The sequence below is a fragment of the Camarhynchus parvulus genome, chromosome 23, assembly GCF_901933205.1.
Source record: "Camarhynchus parvulus chromosome 23, STF_HiC, whole genome shotgun sequence".
NCBI lineage: Eukaryota > Metazoa > Chordata > Aves > Passeriformes > Thraupidae > Camarhynchus > Camarhynchus parvulus.
The window spans coordinates 6799610-6823020 of record NC_044593.1 but is presented as its reverse complement, the minus strand read 5'-3'; the positions used below and the strand labels follow the sequence as shown (position 1 = coordinate 6823020).

The 23411-nt window shown below is 45.9% G+C and overlaps 1 protein-coding gene across 19 annotated transcripts in view; it reads left to right on the top strand.

Annotated features, from left to right (window-relative positions):
- EPB41 (erythrocyte membrane protein band 4.1) overlaps positions 1-22674 on the top strand; it is a 93397-nt gene extending 70723 nt beyond the window's left edge. For all 19 annotated transcript variants that reach the window (XM_030964482.1, XM_030964465.1, XM_030964467.1 and 16 more), the window contains 6 exons: positions 873-1052; positions 15903-16031; positions 18057-18158; positions 18606-18686; positions 20169-20276; positions 21166-22674. In XM_030964482.1, the coding sequence (XP_030820342.1) occupies positions 873-1052; positions 15903-16031; positions 18057-18158; positions 18606-18686; positions 20169-20267 (591 nt within the window). In that variant the 3' untranslated portion in view covers positions 20268-20276; positions 21166-22674. The remainder of the gene's footprint in view (positions 1-872; positions 1053-15902; positions 16032-18056; positions 18159-18605; positions 18687-20168; positions 20277-21165) is intronic.
- Positions 22675-23411: the final 737 nt, after the last annotated feature.

Here is a 23411-nt window from a genome sequence, read left to right as displayed (position 1 = left end):
ATGCTTTTACTGACCTTGATTCCCCCTTTTCTTGCTGCTTTTTGGCCCCATCCTGAAAAGTTGTTTGCTGTCTGCAAAAGCTTTCTTTTCTATAGCCTCTGGTTTGCTTGCAAGGAAGAACTATTTTTAACAAGTTGACTTGCCTTGAAGTATGTGTGTTTATGCTGTAAACTGGCATCACACAGTAAAAATCTGACTTTTTCCAGATGAAAAATTTTAGCAGGAGTTTCTTGATTGATCCAGCATAAAATAAATTTTCAGTTTGATTTTTTTCCCAAAAAAATTATCTAATCTTTGCTTCTGAAGTCTAAAACTGCCTATGATAGCTCCTGGAGGGATGAGATGAGAGGGAGTGGAAAAATTGGTAACGGGATGTTCTGGAAACAAAAATAATTTCTGCTAGGAAAAAAGAGAAACAGGTATGAAGCAAGTAAATAAAATTGAGAAAACATTTTCTTTATCATCAGTTGTATTAATAACTGGAAATACTCAGGCTAGCAGAGGGTAAAGAAAGCAAACCCACAAAATTTAAAGATGTTAAATTAAATAACCCAAAGAAACATAGTTTGGCAACTTTAAAAAATCCTGTTTAGGGAAAATCCATGATATTCCAGCTCAGCTGTCACCTGGTTTGGTGTAGCTTGAGATGACCACTGGCATGTCCCACTGCTGGACAAGACCCTGTGCTGCGGTTGCAGTTTATCCTAATTAAAAAAAGAAGAGGAGAGAGGATGCTCCCTTTGTGTGTTTGCAGTGTGAGCATAGTTTGGGAAGTTGTCAGTAGATCTGCTGAGTGCAGCTTTGCTAAGCACAGCTTAGGCAGTTCCAGGTCTCTCCATGTCCCTTCACTTATCCTGTCCTTTTGCTGATAGGATCTAGATAAGACCCAGGAAGAAATAAAGAAGCACCATGCCAACATCAGTGAGCTGAAGAAGAACTTCATGGAGTCTGTCCCAGAGCCTCGGCCGAGTGAGTGGGACAAACGTTTGTCCACCCACTCCCCTTTCCGCAGCCTCAACGTCAACGGGCAGATTCCCACGGGAGCGGATGGAGTGAGTACCTCGGCATGGGCTGTTCCAAGGGCAGCATTGCACTGTGGGACTCAGCTCCCCTTAGCTTCTGCTTATTTTCAATTTTAATAGTTAGAATTGACTTGTAACATGTAGAATGTTCTCTGAGAGAATCGAAGCTTTAGTCATAGTATTATAAAAATGATTTTTTGGTAGAGAAGGATGTAAGAATTCCTTAACTGGTATTGATGCTACTTTTCCTAATGTTGCTGTCAATGTCAGATGCTAGAGAGCACTTCCCATGGCTGGTTTGGGGACTGGGTCATTCCTGGATCTCCCCAAAATGTGGAAAAAACCCTGACAAACCCAATATCCAAAGACTTAAATTATTACTTCAGAGATAACATTGCAGATAACCCAGCGGAGAAGCACTGGGATGGGATGATTTTTCCAAAATCACTTTATTCTCCAGTTAATCTGGTATGTCATTAGGTTTAGACTTGCATTAGGAACTCCAGGTGCTGATCTGCTATGGAGGCTTTGAGAAGACTTCTTGGGTGGCCACAGCAGGGCTGTTCAAACACGATGAGAATCTCCCTTCTTCCAGGAACTGTGTGTTAGTAACCACATATACTCACAGTTTCTCTGTGATTTCCTTAAAAAGGTAATTTTTCAAGGAAAAACCAGTCACCAGCTGGTTTCTTCTTGGCTAACAGACACCTTTGTGTCATACTGGTGGCAACTGGCTCGTATTTGGAGTCTGTGAGTAAAACTGTAGTTAGTGCCTGTGGTAATCAGTCTTTTAAGTGGTAAATGCAATTTTTTATTGCAACAGAGAAATTGCATCCTGACTGCAGATGGTGGTAATTGAAGACTCTCTTGGTTGAAAGCCCAGTTTTTCCCCTTCCTTCCCACAGCCCTGCAGATGAACTAGTATTTCATGTTCAAACAAGGCAGATACTTATTAATCAGGAAATAATCTTTCAGTAGATGGAGGGTAATTGTAACATGTACAAGGGGTTTAACACCAAGTTTACTACAGGCTCCTCAAAGCTTGGAGTAAAGCCAGGACAGCTAAAGGGCTTTTTGCCTACTAGAAAAATGAGATCTCCAAAATGAACTTACTCAGGGTTGATTGTTGCAGAATCTCAGAATGGTTTCAATTGGAAGGGAACTTAAAGCCCCTCCACTCCCACCCCTGCCATGGGCAGGGGCACTTTCTGCTTGTCCCAGGTTCCTCCAAGCCCCATCCAGCCTGACCTCGGACACTTGCGGGGATCCAGGAGCAGCCACTGCTTTTGTGGGCAACCTGTCATTGGGATTACCCTGTTTAACACATGGATAGACTTTGCCCTCTGTGGCTGAGCCTCAGCGTAGATTCCTCAGGAGTGTGGGCAGCAGAGCTCTGCTTAGTGCCCAGTGGGTGGGACAGAGCTGAGGCTCTCAAGCTCTACAACTGCAGTTCAAGAATGTTATCCTTGGTTTTTATGAAGAATTTCTTGCAAGGTGACCACACTGAGACCTTGGAGGGCTGCTGGTTACCATAACTGGATGGTGTGGGCTTGTCCCTCCTAAGGTGGCAGTGGGTCTGCAGCACTGCAGAATTGGTGTCAGCCCTAGATTTGCATTTCTGGAAGTTCCTTCTTAATCTGGTCCTCTTTGAAATGATCTCACTCTGAGGTTGCTATGTCCTGCTATGAACCTCCAGAAATGCATCTTCTCCAGGCACTGACCAGGGAGAAAGTTTTCCCTCATCTGCATGTGTTGAAAGATCATAAATCAGATGGTAATTAAGGATTGTAAATCATGGTGCAAAGCCATTGCTCCTGTTCATGATGGTGCTTTCACCCTGCCTTAGTGGCTGAAGGGTTTTTTGCCAGGGGCCACTTCTCTGCTATTCCTGTATGTTTTGTTATGATACAACTGAACCTTAACACGCTTTGTGTGTCCAGGTCAAGAAAGTCACTGTCCCATCTTCTGAGAGACAGGTTGGTGGGCTTGAGGTAAAGCTGCTGCTGTGATCTGTGCTTCTGAACCAGACTTGCTATTGCAATGGCACCGAGCAAAAACTCAACAGCAGCTGCTGGATAACTTTTTCTTTTTTGGCTACATGAAGTAGTTTCATAACTCACACCCAGAGGACTTTGGCACTGCTGCAGCTTTTGCAGCTTTCAATTTTTGCTTATTTTGGTGCATGGCTGGTTCGAAAAAGCTGCATGACCAATATAACCGTGTATTCGGGGACAAAAACAATTCTGAAAATTTAACTGTTCCCTGTTCTTTTTATGTTGTCTTTCTTTCTGGTTTTTTTTTTGTTTGTTTTGGTTTTTTTTGGGTTTTTTGTTTTGTTTTGTTGTTGTTGTTTTAATGATCATGTTACTCTTGCATCTTACATTTTATTTTGCTGCCCAGTCTCCCAGCTACTTTCTCCCAAACTCTCACCACTTAGGGGTGTGCAAAGAACCAGTCCCAAAATACCGCACTGACCAGCGGAGGTTGGCTCAGCTGAGGGAGCTAAGAGCCAAGTTTTTCCTGTCCTAAGTACACTTGGGTTTGACCAGGGCTGGCAAACTAAAGGGATGTAGACTTACTGAACAGCAACATTCCCACAATCTTTCCTTTCTTCAGCAGAAGTGCTGAAGCCCTTGCATGGTCCTGTGTGCTGATTTACTCATTCTGGGTTTTTATCATTCTTTAAACTCCAGAAACAAATATGCTAAAACACAGAGCAAAATTCCAGGAGTTTGTACTGCTCCTACTGCCACCCTGCCCGTTCCATGCGTGGGATTTTTAAGATTTACAGTTTTTCACTTGTTCAATAGAATTTTCAAACCAGCTGAAATTTTGATACTCCGGTCAGAACTTTAAAAAAATGTTTTTTATCTGCTCTTCAGTCTGGCTGTTCCATGGGATTTTCCAAATGCTGGGTTTTAAGGGCACTGTAGATTAGGAAGCTGTCAGAGACCACATTTTGTACTGCACCATTCCTGTTTCAAATGCTTCAAATGTTTTTCTCACCATTCCAATTCCAAAACACTCTGGAAGATTTTGGGCATCCACTTTTCTGGGAGGGCAGGCATCAAACACCCATGATCCTGATGCAGATGTTGATGAGTTCTGCAGAGAGAACATGGTTCTATAGCTCCAGGGCTGGTGTCACGCAAGCCACCAGCAGCTCTGCTCCCCAGGGCAGTTTATTTTATGTTGAGAAGAGCTGCCCTAATGCTTTGCACATCTCCAAGTGTCATTTTGGGCACTTTCCATCTGTCATTTTTGTTCATCTCTCTCTGTCTTTCTTGATCTTCTACCACGAAAGCAGACACGGGAACGGCCTCTGTTAGTACAGGATGAAGACAAACTAAAAGAGCAGGAGATACCTACTGAGACAGCCTTTCCCCGGCCAGCAAGTGAAGCAACTCTTCCAAAGGTTTCTATTGCAATCCCTGAAGAGCAGAAATCACTCAAAAAGTGTCAGCTGTACTCTAGCATTTTTCCTTCTCCACGTATTCCCTTTATGATGTCCTTCCTCCTGGTTATAGCACTGACTGTTTGGTGGCTGCTCTTTCTCTGAGTGGCAACAGGGTCATGTTGAAACCTCAAGACCAAAGCTCCTGAATTTCTGGGCTGTAGTCTCTGCTGCGTCTTCTTTGTCCTGGTTTTTGATCTCCGTAGTGGGCTGTCCCTGGGAGGGACACCCCGTGACTGTCGTGTTAATCCCGCTGTGTGTCCTTGTGTGGCTGTGATGGGACCTAGCAGGAGTGGTCGTGGATTGCCAGGTCCATTCTGAAGTTTCCTATGGTGCAAAAGCAAATTCTTTGAATCGTGTTCCCAACTGATGTGGGAGAGCAGATGGGTGGAGGAAATCCTGAGAGGAGAGTCTGGTTTCCCAAGCCCCTGAAGACTTCCCATAGGAATTGCTGGAGAATTGCTTTGAAGCTTGTTGTTTTAAATGTAAGATATTCACAAGCTGAAGAACATTTGATGCTGATCTAAAATATGCTTTACAGGAATCTGCTGAATCACAGAATCCTGGAATGGTTTGGGGTTGGAAGGGCCCGTAAAGGTCATCTCGTTCCCCCTCTGCTATAGTCAGGGAACCTTCCCCTGGACCAGGTTGTTCCAAGTCCCATCCAACCTGGCCTTAAACAATTCCAGGCATGGGAATCCACAGCTTCTGTGGGCAACAAGAGGTTGACTCTCTAGGAAGAACATTGGAATCTAATCCATAAACACTAAATTTCTAGGAAACTCAGATTGGCACTTAAATAAAAAGTACTGGTTCTCACTGCTGCTCTTGGTAATAAGTTAGGGACAGGGTCTGCCTTTCATTTTCTAGTGGGGGAAGCCTGTGACAAAGTATCCCAGCTTCCCTCTCCACCCCTATTCTCACATCCAAGAAAATACATAGTGTTACGGGAGAAAACTCGTTGCAAGGAGATATTTATTGTGAACATGGATTATTTTTTTTTTTTAATCTGAAGGACTTTGTGCACTTGGGATGTGTTTTATTTAATTTGTGTGGAACTAACTGATGCATGTTTGCTTAGGTCACAGGGATGGAGTTACCTGTTGTTTGAACGTTCTTCCCTCTGTTGGCAAGTTGGCTTGGCCACATAAGGACACACTTCTAATGTTAAAGCCCTCGATTGTTTTTGACTTCTTTAACCAAACTGTTGCATGCCGCTCGTTGTTTATTGCCTACAATGTGTCTGGATGATGCTCCCATTTATCCAAGTTATCCTGCCTGAGCTGTGCAGGCTCCAGCCCAACTAGACTGAGCAGAGCTGGTTTCTGAACTGGAGGGAAGGTGGGACTTCGTGTCTAAGGGGTTTCTTTTCTGTAAATAGTAACAATGGGGTTGAGCTGAGCCCCCCATTTCTCCTTTCAGCACTAATCTGTGTTCTCCTGTGTCCACTGCAGGACTGGACTGGACACAGTCACTCTGAGAACACCCCCCAGTGTCACCAGTGGTGGCAGCTGCTGCAGCAGCATGGAAGAGAAAGGAGCAGGCCTTTATTACATGGACTAAAATGTGTGAATATATATAAATACCTGTATTTATAACCCTTTCTAGATCTGTATCTGTGTGAACAGTATTATTTAGGAAGCTAGCAGATAAACTTGAAGGAATAAGGCAAATATGGCATGTGCTGTCTGGTCCGAGGGTCTGTGGGGTATTGTGGGCCACTCGAGCCCCCTCTTGCTCTTGAGGTACAGGTTGAGGTTCTAAATGCTGTCTCAGAAACTTAGGTTGCTAGTGAAACCCTTTGTTTTAATCCCACAGGAATCCTTCCAATTCGTCTTGTAACCTGCTCCGATTAGTTCACCAGTTTGTGCCTTTAGGACTTTGTTTTGTGAGGATGCTGATTTTTCATTGGAAAATATTCCTCCCTTTTCAAAACACTGCCTTTAATACACAGTCTTCCTCCTTTGGCACTAGGAAGTGTAGAAGTCTGAGGCTTGTTGTCCAGGTGTAGTGTGGTGTGAAGGAGGGTGCTGGCAGGCTGTGTCCCTGAATCCTTGGAGCATCCCTAGGAATGCGCTTGGACTCCAGCAGACCTGATGTGGAGTTTAGGAAGATGGAGGTGGGCCCTGGAGAGGAGAGGTTTGGGAGGATGCTGGGATGCCATGTGCTGTGCAGAAAATGCAGGGTGGAAGAAGTCAAGGGGTACTTGTGGTTGATATTCCCTGCCTGCATCTCTTTCCCAAAGTGTTAGCAGTTGTGATGAAGAACAGGGATTGTTTGTTTTTCCCAGCCTGGTGTGAAGAGGAAAGAAACAGGAGTTGTTTGGATCTCTCCGTCCATTTTCTGTCCATATTTCCTGGAGTTTGAACACAGGTGCTTCCTTCCCAAAGCCATTGCTTGGGATCACTGCCTGGGATGCTGCAGTGAGCACTGCTGAGCTTACTGCATTTCTGATCCAGTGACAAGAACTTGGAAGCCACGCTGGTGACTTTGGCAAAGCCATGGTTTCTATAGTTCTGTCACCCATTTTCAAAGGACCTGAATTCTAAAACTTTTTGTCCAGAGCAACCTTAGGCCAGAGTGCTCAGGGTGTCTCATCCCAGTGGGATAAGAGATAGGCTCTGTCATCTCTACCCAATTCTTTAACTCTTTAATTCAAGTGGTCTCTTTCTCTCTTTTTAAATCTTGAGATAAGGCTGGTTGTCATCAGCAAAAAACCTTGGAAACTTTACACTCTGAGAATGCTCAGGAACATTTTTGGAATTTATATACCAATTATCACTGCAGAGTATAAAGAAATTGAACAAATGCTTTCTGTATCTCTGGCAGTTTAGAGACCAGTTATCCATATTCATCCAGGTAGATCTGATCTCTCCTGAGAGATGAGGCCTGTAACTTAGCAGGAACAGAAACCTCATCTGTCCAATGCCCCAGGGATGTGCCCACTGGGCTACAGACCCTCTCCCAGGCGCTCCTCTGCTTTTTTCCCTGTTTGCTTGTGATGCGAAGGGAGTGACAGTGCATGGCAATCCACGTAAGGTCTCATTCCTGCACATTCTGTATCCCGTTTGTGCACATTCCATATCATTTACACCTTGGTGCTCTGGTTTCCCCCTTTTCCCATGATGTCAGCACAGGATGCAGCACCGAGCGGAGGATTTTGTGAGTCCTGCTGTCATCCCTGTGCACAGGAAGAGCTGATTGGCTCTAGTGCTGTTTAAAGGCTGAGATCTCAGGGGATCTGTAAAAGAACCAATACATGAACTTCATTCCTATTTTCCTCAGGAACAAACTTGATGGGAACACCAGCAGCTCTTGCCTGCCTGCCCCGACACTGGCACCCATTGACACGGGGATTCACACACTCAGTTCAGCCTGGCTGGTGCAGTGCCAGGCTATGAGTGATGGAGGGCTGAGTTATCCCTCCTGCAGGGAAGCTGTAAGTGTCTGCAGCATGTAACCATATCCAGGTTGGCATGAGAAATCCTGGCTTTTCAATGTGACCTGCTGCAGAAAATGTCATTCTGGTGACTGGCACACTGGTGACACAGGCAGGATAAGTCTGCCAGAAGTTTTGTCCAGTGTTTTGTGGTGTGGTCACTCAGCTCTTTGATGCTCTTTGATGTGTGTAGGATCCCACTGGGAGCTGTAGAGGGTTCAGTGATTCCCATAGCGATATTGACCGTTGGCTTCATACCCACTTCCTGAATCTCCTTACCCGGATTCCACCTCTTTTGGACACCACCTAAAACACACAGGAGTTTCTTGTGCTTTCTTGCTTTAGGAGAAAGTGGAGACCAGTATTCTGAAGCAGCAGATGTGCCAGAGGCAATTGCTTGGAACTCAGATTCAGCTCTGAGGCTCTGCTGGGTGTGGGGCTCTGTGTGTGATGATATTGAGGTCTTCACTGCTGTAAAACAACATCCCTTTTCTTTTTCAACTGCTGAAAGGGAGCAGATAAAGAAAGGTGTTGCCTGCATCTCCTCCCACCTTCTGCCTCGCTTGGGGAGTGATGGAAGGTGAGCTCCATGGGCAGCTCAGTCAGGGCAGTGTTCAGCCAAGACTGGCTCCCCTCTCTTGTGGTTTTTCCAGTAACTAGTGATGACTCTGAAGAGTAGGTATTCCATATCTCCCTCCTATTCTGAAATTATCAGTAGAGGATGATTTCCTCAGCACGAAGGGAAGTAGTTTGTGTTTGGAGGAATGAGGCTTGGCTGTACCAGCAGCTCCTGGGAAGGTTATCATAGAATCATGAAATACCCTGAGTTGGAAGGGACCCACAAGGATCATCAGGTCCAGATCCCAATGGTTATGGGCAAATTCTTTCACTTCACAGCAGTGTTAGTAATTTATCACTCTGAGAATTGTTTCACTGGTTTATTGGATTTTCTTTTTTCCTTGCCATGAGTTGATGGTGCTTATTCTGACCTATGGGATGAGGGAGGAAGCTTTCTGGATAAATTCAGCCCAAGAAAGCGTTTTGGATTCATGCAGAAGCTCCTTGGTCTATACTTATTGGTGGGTGACGCTGGAGAACCTGACAGAGGTGATTCCTCTTGTATCTGTGTTTGCATCTGTTGTGGTTTGTGGGGCTGGAGAGAAAGTCAGGCCTTGGTTTGGGCCTCTTTGGGATCTTTTAGCAACAGTAGACAGTCTTGTTAGACTAGTCCCGTGGGGACTAGAAACACTTTCTTTTTTTACCTAAAATGCTCTTTTGGAACACTTTTTTGGTTTTGTATTTTTTCTCAGATTTTTCTTTGTAAATATGTACATTTATCCATTAATAAATGTTATTGCAAATCAGATTTTTCTTTCCACTGCTTATTAACCAAAAAAGCTATATATGATCTGTGTTAATGACTTCTTGAACTAACCTTCAGTATTCCTTTCTCAAAGCAGGAGCCATCAGGCTGAGTCATTGCTGATGGCATTCAGAGTGTAGGGTCTGTTAGACACTCTTGGGTGTGGGCTGGGTGCTCCTGGGGAGAGGGAGTACACAAGGCTGCAGCTCTAAGATCTCAAACTGACCAGAATAATTCAATTGAGGATTAAATCCAGCTTGGTTTAAGACAGGCTTTGTTTGCAGGAGTCCTCTACCAAGTGCTTAATGTCACTCTAGCACCTTCTCCCTCTTCGCTTTGGAGACTGTGTGGTAGGAAAAATCAATTGCAGAAAGTTGTTTTGAGAGCAGAAGTGAGGCAGGTTCTGCACAACTACAAGAACCTCTGTCCCACCCGGTGTGTTAATCTGGGGACAAAAATGCTCCTTTTGGGTTTTGTAAGTGAAGTAACCACATTCCTAATGAACCACTGTTCCTCAGCTCAGTGATACAACACGAGCTTCTGGTGGATTTTTTCTGGTTGAAGCTCAGGTTGTGTTTTGAGGTCGTGTCAAGAGTCAATTTTAAGTCCTGAGTTTTTCGAGATTACAGGAAGGCAGATCTGGCTGCTCATAGTGCCAATTCCTGAGATGGGCATGGCATCAAGGCAGAGCTGTAACTTCATGTCTTGGTTTGAGAAGACAGGTGTCTGTTAAGGAAGGCAGGAGTATCCCTTGAAATGAGAAATGTAAGCCCTCTCCCTCCGAATTATTCTAATTTTGAAATTAAGAGCCTCTCAGGCCTCTTAATATGGGAGTAGGAATAACAGTTCTTTATTAGAGAAAAACTATATATTAAAAAAATAAAGATAAAAATAAAAATGCAGTAATACAAACAAAGCCTGCCAGAGTGAGAGCAGGCCCTGGCACGCTGTGGCTCAGGGGGTGGCACAGCCCCATCCCATGGGGGCTCAGCCCTCCTGCAGTGCCAGCTGTGCTGCTGCTGGAGCAGGGATCCTGCACAAGGGGGGAGTTTTCCTCTGCAGCTCCAGGGCTGCTGCAGATGGGCCTGGGCTCCCTCTGGCAATGCAGGGCAGCAGAAAGCTGCTCCTCTGGCAATGCAGTGGGCAAAGGCTGCTGTGCTGCTCCAGGCTCAGATTGGATCCAGGTAGGAATGCTTTGCTCCTCCCCTGGGCGCAGCATCTCCCCATGGGATGCTGGAATTGGATCAGCCCTGCAGGGACACTCAGTGGCCATGGACAGCAGAGATCTCCTGGAGGGAGGATTGGCTGTGGGAGAGATCAAGGAAACTGCCCCAAGAACAGCAGAGAACTGCCCCAGCTCTGACAGGTGGGGCTGGAACACACAGCCCAGTCACCTCTTGCAACCTAAGACACCTCATTTATGGAATGAGGGAAGTGGAATGAGCAGCACAAAATTGATGGCATTTATAAACACTGACTTTATCCCCTCTTTTCGCCTGCTGCTGCTGCACTAAGGCAGCTGTTGCAATGCCACTGCTTTGTTCTCTGCAGAGGGATTTTGGAATAAAGAGCCCTTCATGCGACAGTACCTGTCCCACAAAAGAGATGGGAAGGAGACCAGGGGGGGTGGGCAGAGGAATCATATTGCCCAACAACCTCATTTTGATCATTTAAGTCTTGATCTTGAGGTTGTTTCATGTTGCCCAGACTTTGATACAATGATTGGAGGTAATTGCTCTGTGTTGTGTGATACATTGGATTCTTGTTCATGACAGAGTTTACTCTTTCGAAGGTTTGGGCGCACAGTGTGCTTTCTAGCATTACTTTAACTTTTGGTCAAAATCTCTTTTATCTGTCTGTCATCTGAGTAGGCTGGTCAGGATGTTGTGATCAGATCAATGGCAGTGAGAAAATCCACTGAAAACCACAAATCCATAGGTAATGTCCATCCTTTTCAATGACAGGGTGTTTTGAACAGCTTCTGAATATTTTAACTTTTACCTTAAGGCAAAGCAGTTTGGTAAGGCAGTGGCGGGTACTGTAAAATAAGGATCTCTTGTTTTCTGCTTTATAATATTTTTTACCCAAGTGCTTTGCCAGCTGTGAGATTGAGCATCAGTTGATCTGGGAGCGCTCTCTGGTGAGTGTGGTTTGCTGCAAAACAACATCATCTCCTTGTGCATCCCTAGAGAGTCACTCTGGGCCTGTGAGCTTCTGTGGATCCTTGTTTGGGGATAACCTAATAACAGCGTCAACAATTCCATTGCCATGCTGGAAAAGAACAGGACTGAGAAGTATTAACCAGCTGGGATTCCTAGCCTTTCATGTGGTGGTTGTAGGTAGTTAATGTGCACTATAAATTCATGGTTTTAGCAATTTTTATTTAATATTAACTGGGAGTTGACATAATTTTAGCACTCCTTAAGTTTTCTGCAGGATAGTAGTCTGATTTGGGACGGGAATAATGGAATATTCAACATAAAAAGGCAGCAGCATGAAAAAAAATCTACTCTGACAACACAGGGCAACTGAGTCATACAAATAGATACTGATCCAAAACAGCAGAGTCTTGAAAAAATGCAAGTAAACAAATTTATACAAAACCACTTTTTGAGAAAAATAAATCCTTTTGGCCACTGGTGTCAAACATGAAATTGAGCCTGTTATTAATTTATCCCCAGTCTGAATTATTGTGCATCACTTCATTGCAATGCTTCAGCCGTATCTTCAGAGGCACAAAGATTTGTATTTGAAGGGTGGTGCTTTAGTTGCATTCATGTCTGGGTCAGTTTGTTTCTTCTGGGGCATTGCATCCTGTCCTGTATTAAATTTACTCTGTGTTTGACTGCTTTGTGCTTGATTTAGGCCTTAGTGGTTTGGGGCTATGTCCCTGGAAATGAGTAGTTCGCAGTCCAGGCACCTCTCAGGTTTCCTGGGTCTCAAGGTGAGCTTGGAACTCTGCAAATCTGAGCCCTAAATAGGTATGCTTTGACATTTGCAATTTTAAACAAATCTTGATAAGATCAGAATTTGTAACAGATGCTGAAATTCCTATGGGGGAGTTTTACATAGATAACTTTATTTAGAAATTAATACCTTCCCATTAGTTTATCTTCTTAATAACAGTAAGTGGAATAGGAAGGCAAGGCAATAAGTGTTTCTGATCAGTGTATCTTATCAGGATTTCATTCTGTCTTTCCAGCTTGCATGTTTGCTGCTGCACTTGGCTCTACTGGTGATGAGAATACGCGCGGCACAGGCTCCATTCCAGCTCTCCCTTCCTTTTTGCATCTGTCATACAAGATGCTTCCAAATGCAAATTATTTTATCTGTCTGTGAAAGGGAACTGGGAGGTTGTTTTGAATGTATACAGAGTTTTGCCTTTTAAATACATCAGTGTTTGTGTAGCTGCTTAATCTTCTTTGTTTTATCTGTGATTCTTCTGTTGGCTGAGTAGTGCTCCAGCTCTTACATAAGGAAATCTCACTCCTAAGGCGTGTTCCATTAAACCCCAGAAGATGAGCTGTGTCTTCTCAAGGTCCCATGAATAATTTGCAAGGTTTAGCATCTATAATTAAGGGAAGGTCAGCATATTGGCAGTATATAAATTCAAGTTTTAAACCAACAAGACATGGCTCTACACAGCTGACATCCCATTCATGTTCTGTTTTGTGGAATATTGCAATGTTGAGTCTTGCATTAGGAAATGAGGGTGGGATCTGGATATGATATCATAGAATATCCTGAATGGGAAGGGACCTGCGGGGATCAACCAGTCCAGCTCCTGGCCCTGCCCAGGCCCCCCCAACAACTCCCCCCGGGCATCCCTGGAGCTCTGGCAGCCTCGGGGCCGTGCCCATTCCCTGGGCAGCCTGGGCAGTGCCAGCACCCTCTGGGGGAAGAACCTTGCCCTGAGCTCCAGCCTGAGCTGCCCCGGCCCAGCTCCAGCCATGCCCTGGCTGCTGTCCCTGGCCCAGAGCAGGGATCAGAGCTGCCCCTCGGGAGGAAGCTGCAAACTGCCTTGAGGTCTCCAAGTTTCTCCTTGTTTGGAGAAACATGTGGAAGGGTTTGGTTCAGAAATAGCCTTTCCCTGTGAGCACAGTCTGACCTGCCCATCTCAGTGCTCTCCCTCCATTCGTATTAAATGCATTTTGCTAAGCAATATCCCAACAACTTAAGACAAGCAGAAGAGGCTGGAAATTCTAATAAATAGAAATCTTACAGCTAATGTGTCTACAACATAAAGAAGCAGAGAACTGAAAAATACCATGAGAAATAGGGAAAGAAGAGTAATTTCTTGAAGTTATGCTTTAAAAAAGCATCTATTTGTTCCTTCATAAAGCAGCTCCTGCTCTTATCCTACCATTGAGCTATGCCGTGAGAGGAGGTCAGTCAAAGTGGAAGCCTCTGGGGTATAAAAAATGAATCATACCAAATAACTCACAGGCTTCAGGCCTCACATTTTAAGCACAAATTGCAGTATTTTTGGTTGCCCAGGGAATCTTGTTAGAAAGTGAGGCAACAGTTTCAAGGAGTTAAAAGCAGAATCAGGATGGTTTTAGTGGGTTTTGTTGCCCATGGAAGTTTTGGATGTGTACAAGTCTCCTCTTGATACACTGATTGATACACTGAAATTATTCCAAACTGAGCAAAAAGTGCATAGTGGTGGCTCTTCCTCTAGGTGCAGAGAGTTTTCATATTACTTCCTTAGAATTTAGGAGAGTGGATTATTAATGTGCCAGGAAGGCTGTGTCAGTAAATGCACTGGGTACAGCACAGAGGTTTTCCAGGGTCCAGCCCCACTGTTGCATGTGTTACTGGAGATATGATATATGATAAGAACCTGATGTTTTACCTTGATGCCTTCTGACCTCCTGCTCTCTTTAACTCCCTGCTCTCTTTCTCTCTCTCTCTCTCTCTGGCCCTTTTTATGTATCCATTTCTTTTTAGAAAATGAGTGACTTTCTCTCCCAAGAGGATGTGGCTGCAGTGGCAGAGTGGAGCAGTTTTAACACTGGCTTTGCGTGGGAGGGCTCAAGGCAGTCGGTAGTTTTTAGTGAGACTCCAGTGCCACCTGCCTCACAGCCTTCTGCCAGCTGGCACTTTGGTGCTTCCTCCCTAAGCAGCGAGGAGGAGGAGAAAGAGGAGGAGGAGCAGGAGGCGGCGGTTCCCAGCCGATCCGCCCGCGAGGAGGACCTGACATGTGGAAAGGGGGTTTGTGTGGATATGGAGAAGGACTCGGAGCTCTCTGAGCTGGAGCCCCACCCCAGCCCTGCCACACTTCCCCGTCAGCCCTGGGGAGGAGAGGAGGAGGAGGTGGCAGAGGATGGTGAAGACAGCTTTGGCTTTAGAAAGCCACATGGCGAATGTCCCAACCCAGATGCTCCTAACAGGCTGCTGGAGCTCATTCGCTGCTTCCAGGTAGTGAGCCCAGCTCCTGCACCCCACACCCTGGCTACCTTTGGAGTGGGAACCCAAACACTGCAGCAAGCAGATGCCACAGACCCACATAGGAGTGGGGTTTGCTTGGCTTGGACTCGTGCTTGGAGCTAATGAGCCGGTGAATCTCCCACAGTCAGTGCAATAAGCCCCTCTCAACTTATCTTTGAATTAAATACGAGTCACTGTCAATTTGTCTTTGCATTAAATACGACTCCCTCTCAATTTATCTTTGCATGAAATACAGTTGCCACAGTGCAATGCCCTTTGTTCTTCTTGATTTGAAGCATCCTGTGGCATTCCCATGAAAAGGCAATATTTAGGCTCAAAAATTGTGTAATTTTAGCTCCTTAAGGATTTTGCTGGCCCCAGCTGCACTGGCAGCTGACTCTCAGCACAGCAGAGCAAATTTGAGGTGCTGTCCAGTGTGTCGCTTTGTGCTCCCCACTGTGGGAGGGATTTTTGCCTGCTCCAGTGTTGATGTTGCTTTTGATTCAACAGATGCCTGTTCCCCGCTAATGATCACAGTGGCATCTGGCAGGGTTGGGGATGGTGGCAGAAATTGAGCCCTCTGGGAAAGCACTGACTCTGAACTTACTCTGTCTTCTTCTGGATAATCATCAGGTGTTGGAACAACTGATTTCTCTCCACCCTTATTTTTCTTCCTGTTTTATCTGACATTGATTTAATAAAAGTTAAAGATCTGATGAGGATTTTTCATAATGCAGTGTTACTGTTGAGGTCAGGATAAAGCTGCTCAACTGTGATAAAGTCCTTGTGTGCCCAGGGCTGGTGTAATCCTGACACTGGCATCACCAGATGAGGGTCTTCTTCTCCTAGCAACTGGCAATGAGCTTCTGGTAATTAGAAAGTTAAGAATCAGTGGAGACAGCATCTGTGGTGTTGTGACACACCCATTAAACCCTTAATGCCTGGTTTGGGCTGACCAGAGTCCACGGTGTGGGGAAGGGCTGGAGGATTTTGCTGTCTGTCTAATCCTCATGCCTGATCACTGCCCTCAGAGCAGTGTGGTGTTCCAGAGACTTAAACCCAAAGATTTCCAGGCTGACCTTGGTTCCCACAGTACTTTTATCAGATCAGTGTCAGAACACTTGCCAGCGGCCCAGTCAGGATGTGGAGATGGGAACTGGCTGTTTACAAGATGTTTTTAACCCTGTCTCACAGCCCCCGCTAGTGAAGACACAGACTGTCACCATCTCTGACGTTTCCAGCGCCGTCAAAAGTGAAATTCCCACAAAGGAAGTCCCTATTGTCCACACAGAGACAAAGACCATCACCTACGAAGCTGCACAGGTAAGGTGTGTTCTGCTGAGTTTCCTAGGGGCTTAATTAAACCCAAGTAAACGTTTTGTTTCCGAATCATCAGGATGAGACAGCAGCACCTGCCTGTCTCTGCATGTCTGGGTGCAGCACAGGCATTAACTGATGCTGTGGACACTATTTCCAGGTGCATCTGGTATTTCTAGAGGAGCAGTGATTTTGCTGTCCCTGAAGAGTAATTATTTTTTCAAGATGTGCTTGCAAATAGAGTTTATCTTCAGCCACTGGTGGCTTCAGGGTGTGGCTTTTTCTGTACAAAGTTAACCGCAGTTGGCCTTTTTTCTGCAATAAATGCCTTGTCTTGTTTTCCCAGATCTGAAGAGGGTGTTTGTGCCTCTTCAGAACTTGGTTTATAAATTATTTGGTCATCATTAGGTTTCAAGACTGAAATGGTTGTTAAACACTAAACGTTCTGTACAAAATGCAACCTCAGTGGGTATGTGGTGACTGGAAAGTAAAAATCTTAGTGGAGCAGTATTACAAAGCAGAGGATATGCAGGTATGGATTCATTGCTGAGGTTAAAATTGATCCTCAGTCTAAAACAGGTTTTAATCACAGACTGGCAGGATGGTTTGGGGTGGAAGGACCCTAAGAGTTCAGTCAGTTGTAGCCCTCTGCTGTGGGCAGGGACACCTTCCACTATCCCAGACTGCTCCAAGCCCTGTCCAACCTTGGACACTTCCAGGGATCCGGGGCAGCCACAGCTTCTCTGGACAACCTATGCCAGGGCCTGCCCAACCTCCCAGGGAACAATTCCTTCCCAATATCCCATCCAGCCCTGCCCTCTGGCAGTGGAAGCCATTCCCTGTGTCCTGTCCCTCCATGCCTTGTCCCCAGTCCCTCTCCAGCTCTTCTGGAGCCTCTTTAGGCCCTGAAAGGGCTATAAGGTCTCCCAAGGCCTTCTCTTCTCCAGGCTGAACACCCCCATCCCTCCCAGCCTTTCTTCATGTATTTGAAATTTTGGAGCCTGTGTCAGCTTGGCTTTACCATCACTGTGGTTGTCCTCAGCAGCCTGTGCTCTCCTGTTGCAGAGAAGTGACTGTGGGATGTTGTTATGGATGCAGGAATCTCATAATTGTATAATTTGGGATTCCTAAGGAATGCTGTGGCTGCTCAGCATCCTCCCAACTGCAGCACCAGAGAGATCATTCAGACAATGGTGGTGAGCATTGCCCTGGCTTTCAGCAAGTGTGTAGGTGACTGGAGGAGTTTTCCCCTAACTGGGAAATGGAAAGGAAAAGTGATCTCCAGGGCTGTGATCAGTCGGCCATGTGTGCACAGGATGTGATGTGCCATGAGATCTCTTCCACACTGTGGAAAATGGTCCCACCTTGTGGTAATTCCAGATATTGTCCCAATGCTGAGCAAGGACGCTGCCCAGTGGGGACATGGACAGCGCAGCCAGGATGACTTCGTTTGGGATTTTTGGCAGACCTTGAGTGGTTGAGTCAGGCAGGATGAAATCCAAGAACCAGCTCCAAAATTTATTCCTGTTTCAGCAAATGTCTGGATGTTCTTTGCTTCTGCAGAGCATGAAAGTGAGGGATGTGCAAGGTGTTGTCAGGAAGGAGGAAGGGTGACAATTACCTTCTGAATAAGATTGTGCTCTTGGCTTTGTTGATCTCCATGGATGCAGGCAGGTGGAATTTGGGATCAGTGTCTGTGTTGGTCTCCTGTCATGGTTCAGGCATGGGTGGTATGACCAGCACTGCAGGGCCAGCAGCATGCTCACATTTGGGTACATCCCAGTGCCCCTGGTCTGAGGGGTGTCACAGGTCCTCCCTGAAGGATCTGTGCTTTTCCAGCCTTAAAGCATAGGGACTTTGAGCTTTCAGAGATCTTCCCAGCTCTTGTGCACCTAGGCACAGGTTGACTTGTGTCTTGTGCCCGATGGAGCTGCTGTCCTCAGATTATTCTCTGTCTGGCTCTGGTGATGTGGAGCCTTTGCTTCTGTCCCCACTGCTCAGGGACTGATGGCCTGTTCTTGTGTCCCACAGACAGATGGTGGCAATGGGGATTTAGACCCTGGCATCCTGCTGACTGCCCAGACCATCACTTCAGAAACCACCAGCAGTACCACCACCACCCAGATCACCAAGGTAACACCAGGGAGCACCACAAAACACCAGTTCAACCAACAGCCTGATGGAGAGATGAGCCGGGATGAGTGAGAGGAAAAAAAGTTTTTGGAAGGTCCTTTCAAATACATGATTAGTACATGGAGCAAAGCATGAAGGGTTCAGTTTTGCCTGAGTTAAATCTGTGGATTGTGCATTAATTGCAGCACAGTCTGGACATGGACTCTGATTGTCCTGTGGGGGACAGCAGGAAGAGCTGTCCTATGAGGAGAAGCTCTTCCCTGGCTCAGCTATAAAAAATAACTCTTTGACAGTTTTTCCTTGAGCAGCAGCAGTTTCCCCTGTGACTCTAATGCCAGGTACAATTTGGTGACACTATTTTTGGATACCGTCTTTAGACAGGCAGTCCCAGTGAGCTCAAACGCCTCTGCACTTTTACACTAACAGCAGCTTTTCCTTCTGCTCTAGACTGTGAAAGGTGGCATTTCAGAGACACGGATTGAGAAGAGGATTGTCATCACGGGAGATGCAGATGTAGACCATGACCAGGTAGGAGTATGGATATGATCCAAAAGAATTTCCCAGAGCTGGCAAAAATCAGTCAGGCTGCCTGTTCAAAGACAGTGTCACCAAAAAATGAACCAGGGAAATTTTACTGGGGTAGAGATGAAAGTTCATATTTTTATAAATTGTGGCAGCTCTATCCCTGTAAATGTTCAAGGCCAGGTTGGACAGGGCTTAAAGCAACCTGGTCTAGTGGAAGGTGTCCCTGCCTGTGGCAGGGGGTGGAATGGGATGAGGGTTTAGATCCATTTCCAATCAAGCCACTCCATGATTCTCTATCAGTAATAAATTCCTTTTGACATTAAGCATCTGAGCCAGGAAAGCTGAATTCTATTCTGAAACTGATGAGCAGCAAAGTTTTGATTCCAGAATTGTTTTGGACAGTTGTAGGCTTTTTTAAAAAAATCCATAAAAATGTGAAATAAAAGTTTTCCTTGACATCTGGCTGATCTGCATTCCTTTTCCCATAACTTTGAAGCACTATTGCTATTCTGATGTGCCAGATGTAATTTCAGAGCACTCAGCACCTGTGTCGCATCTCTCTGGCTTTATATGAAACCTTTCTGATGACTCAGCCTCGTTGGCCTCTTGCATGTGTTGGAAGTGATGATTTTGTCATCAGAGAATTATACTTTGAATTTAAATTTAGTCGCAAGTATCATGGGGGTGGAAAATATGACAAGATCTAGTTTATTAACTCCACCAGAGAATGTCTGAGATGTGCCTATCACACTTGCTGGAAGAATAAGCAGGTTATGCTTAAATGCTCTCATCCATCTTCTGCCATGGGGCAGTGGAGAGATGGGGGTATTCTTCAAGTAGTGCTTTTCCTTTCAGAGATAATGTAATAGCACTAAGAGTCACCAAAGTGTGTGGCTGAAGTCCTGGAGGCAGTGTTGGGCCCCACAATTTAAGACTTAAGACTTAAAACAATTAAGAGAGATTCCAAAGGAAGCTCTGGAGATGGTGAAGGATCAGGAAGGGCCATAGAGGGGGTGGCTGAGGGCACGCGCTGTGTTCAGCTGGAGCAGAGGACACTGAGGACAAGGCTCAGCAAGGGCTGCAGATCCTCCCGAGAGGCAGCTCCGACCTCTGCTCCCTGTGATAGAGGAGGTTTAGGCTGGAGATCAGGGCAAGGTTCTCCCCCAGAGGGTGCTGGCACTGCCCAGGCTGCCCAGGGAATGGGCACGGCCCCGAGGCTGCCAGAGCTCCAGGACAGTTTGGACAGTGCTCCAGGGATGCCCAAGATGGGGTTGTTGGGGGGTCTGGGCAGGGCCTGGAGTGGACTGGATGATCCCTGTGGGTCCCTCCCAACTCGCAGTTGTAATTTTCCTATAATTCTATCAAGTGCATCTACTTTTCTTTTTTACACTCTGGAGTTAGAAGAAGGTTCTTGTGTCCTTGGTGGGTGCCATGCTCTGACACTCTGACATGCTCTAACCTATGCTCTCCCATGCTGTCCTTCAGGTCCTGGCACAGGCAATCAAGGCTGCTAAGGAGCAGCACCCAGACATGTCGGTGACCAAAGTGGTTGTGCACCAGGAGACAGAGCTTGCAGAGGAGTAATTGGGCTGTGTGAGTAGAGACATCACCTCGAGGGGCAGGGGGTGACTGATCTCGGTGCACAGGAGATTTGGGTAAATAGAATCAGAGTTGAAGTAAAATGATCATTGTTCTCTGCTGAGTCCTGCTCATGCTTCTTCCTGTTAGATCCACGGAGGCTGATGAGGCAGTCACAGACAGACTCATCCTGTGGAAATGAGCCCAAATGGGTTAAAAGCTACACAGCTCCTGCCATGAGGCTACTTTGCCTTCCCAAATATCCATGTTGTGCTGGGAGCACATGGAGCAGCTGTAGGTGCCACGTAGACCCCTGCCCACATCAGTGCCCAGTAACCCTCAAGCTGGACCCCAAGCTTGCCTGGAAATCCCATTTTCTGCAAATTTTATAAGTTTGGGAAGGAGCTGCTGAAGGAATCCAGGAGCTCTGGGTGTACCTCAGTGCTTTAAAGGCCATCCTGCCCCATGCCACTGATCACAGAATCCTGGAATGGTTTGGGTTGGATGGGACTGTAAAGTTCATCCAGTCCCACCCCTGCCATGGGCAGGGACACCTTCTACTGTTCCAGGATGCTCCATACACTGTTCAGCCTGGCCTTGGACACTTCCAGGGATCCAGGGGCAGCCACAGCTTCTCTAGGCATTCCGTGCTGCCAGGGTCTCACCACCCTCCCAGAGAAAAATTCCTTTCCAATATCCCATCTAACCCTGCCCTCTGGTATTCTTGTCCTGTTGCTCCAGAGCCTTGTGCAAAGTCACTCTCCTGGAGCCCCTTTAGGCACCTCTCACCTGCCTCTGGTGGTAACTCATCCAACTTCAATTCCCATCCACTTCAGGGAGGCATATTCCTGTCTTTTCCAGCATGCTGCTGTTGGTGCAACTTACTGTCTTCCTCTCTTGCTAGGAAACGTTCCTGCCCATGACAACACCAGGAAAAAGAAACCCAGCAAAACTACCAAGAAACTACTTGGAGCACAAAGGCCTCGGATTTCAGACTTGACACTCAGAGACATTCATATAATTTATTAAGAGTTGCGCTTTGACATTTTACTTGAGATTTTTCCAGAGTCCACTAGATCCTACTGGATATAGGGTTTTGTTTTGTTGGGGTTTTTTATATCTATCACAACAGAAATATGCCATATTTCTAACTTCTAAAATATTTCTAGTATTTTTTACACGTTTTCAGTTTTGCATTCCCTCTCACGCAAAGCCTCTTCAGACACAGAATCTCACCTCACAGGGCTCCAGGGCTCCCTGTTTTAACTCGTATTCCCTCTGCCTCGTCAGGGATAACGGAGCTGTTCCATGCATGTTCCCAGTGCGGGCTCTGTATGCGCCTTCACAAAGCCATGGGTCCTTCTTCCAGGAGAGTCAGTTTAAAGAGTCAGACTTTGTGCAGCATTTCCAATTGCCTCTAGATTATTTTTGTAGCTCTGGGGAGCTCCAGCACCGCTGCGACCCCTGGGCTGCTCTGAGCTCCCTCCCCACTGGGTTCCAGCCCTGATGTGTGATCACAGTAGGGTTTTGTGGTGTAGCCTGTGCACACATCTGAATAGTTGACTAGATATAAGGAATACTGGAAGTTGCTTCAAGTATCTTATACTGTGAATTTTAGAGCTTTAAGAGGATAGCATCTCGCTTTCTTCCCGTGTGTCTCTGCCGAGTGCTCTCCACCTGTTTGTGTTTTCTAGATGCCATTAAATTAAAAAGCCCTTAGAAATGTGTGTTTAAGGTGTTTGGACTCGGGATGCGATTAAGGTAGGCTTGTGCAGCATTCACAGGAACTGAGCTTTTCAATGTCATAGTTTTTCACTTGTTTGTGTTCATGATTTTTAAATTACGGAGGGGTTTTTGGTTTTTTTTGTAAGTCATGGGTTGGGTTTTTTTCCTCCCCTCACAGTGCTATTTAAAGCTGAACACATTACCCATTTCTCAGAGCATGTATCCTACTAGCATTTAATTTCAATTCCTTTAGACAATCCTTCCTAGGCCTGCAAGCTGTATTTGGAGAGGCTGAACAAGGAATTTTAGGAGGTGTCAGGTGTTGCTGATTGTGAAAGAGCCAAACCACATGGGAAGTGTTGACATTCCCTCTTCCACACTGGCCTGCGGGTCTGGATTTGGCTTCATGACCCCCTTGCTGGAATGAAATATCAGGGTGATTGTCTGAATCTTGAGGCTGAGCTTACAGACCCCCAGGGCCATCTCAAGCACAGAGGGGGTGATGCAAAAACATGATTTCAGGGGCTGGATGTGCTCCCATTTCTGCTCTCTAAGCTTCATGGGAATGTTCTTGCCTGGTTTGTCCTTCCACCATTTAAATTCAAGAAGCAAAAAACCAACCAAGCTCTGTAAAGAGTCTGCCCAGACACTTGTGAACACTTTAGTCCACTTGAGGTTGTGATTTTTTTCCATGTATAAATATACATACATATATATATATACATATATATATATATATATATATATATATATATATATATAGTGTGTGGCACAGTGGTAGCTGAGGGCAAGGAGTGCTCTGCTTCTCAGGTGAGGATGGGAAAAAAATGGCAATAAAGAGAAAAGCTCTCCAGTTTTAAATTTGAATCATGTATTTCAAAAGTCACTGGATTTAGCTCAGGCTGCAACGACTCTACTGTTTAGCTGTGGCCAGCCCTGGAACTACACTGGGGCTGGTGCAGCTTCTCAGCTTCAGGTGCAATTTTAATTAAGCTGTCAGTATTGATTGGAGACTCTGCAGGAGCTGCTGGATTTTGGCTCTCTTTGAGCCTTGCTGGCCCTGGGTCCTGCTCAGCCTCCAGCCTTCCCATGCCAGCAGCTGCCTCTGGGCTGCTCTGGTGCAGGTTTCCCTCCTGGGACACTCTGCCTCCCTCAGGGCATCCTGCTCTGGGGATTTAGGGAGTCCTGGGCTATAGTGCAGAGATTAAGTCTTCCTATCCATGTCTGAAAAGCCCTTTCCTTCCTTATTCTGCCACGCAGGCCCTGGAAGAGGCCTGTGTCTCTGCTGTCCTCAGCTTAGTTGGGTAATGATTGCCTTAAACACCCATCATGCTGAGCACCCTCTGTCACTGTCCTTTTTCTGGAAATTGAGTTCTTTGCTGCTCAGTCCTTCCATCTCATTTGCAACAGACACCTGAAGAGTGA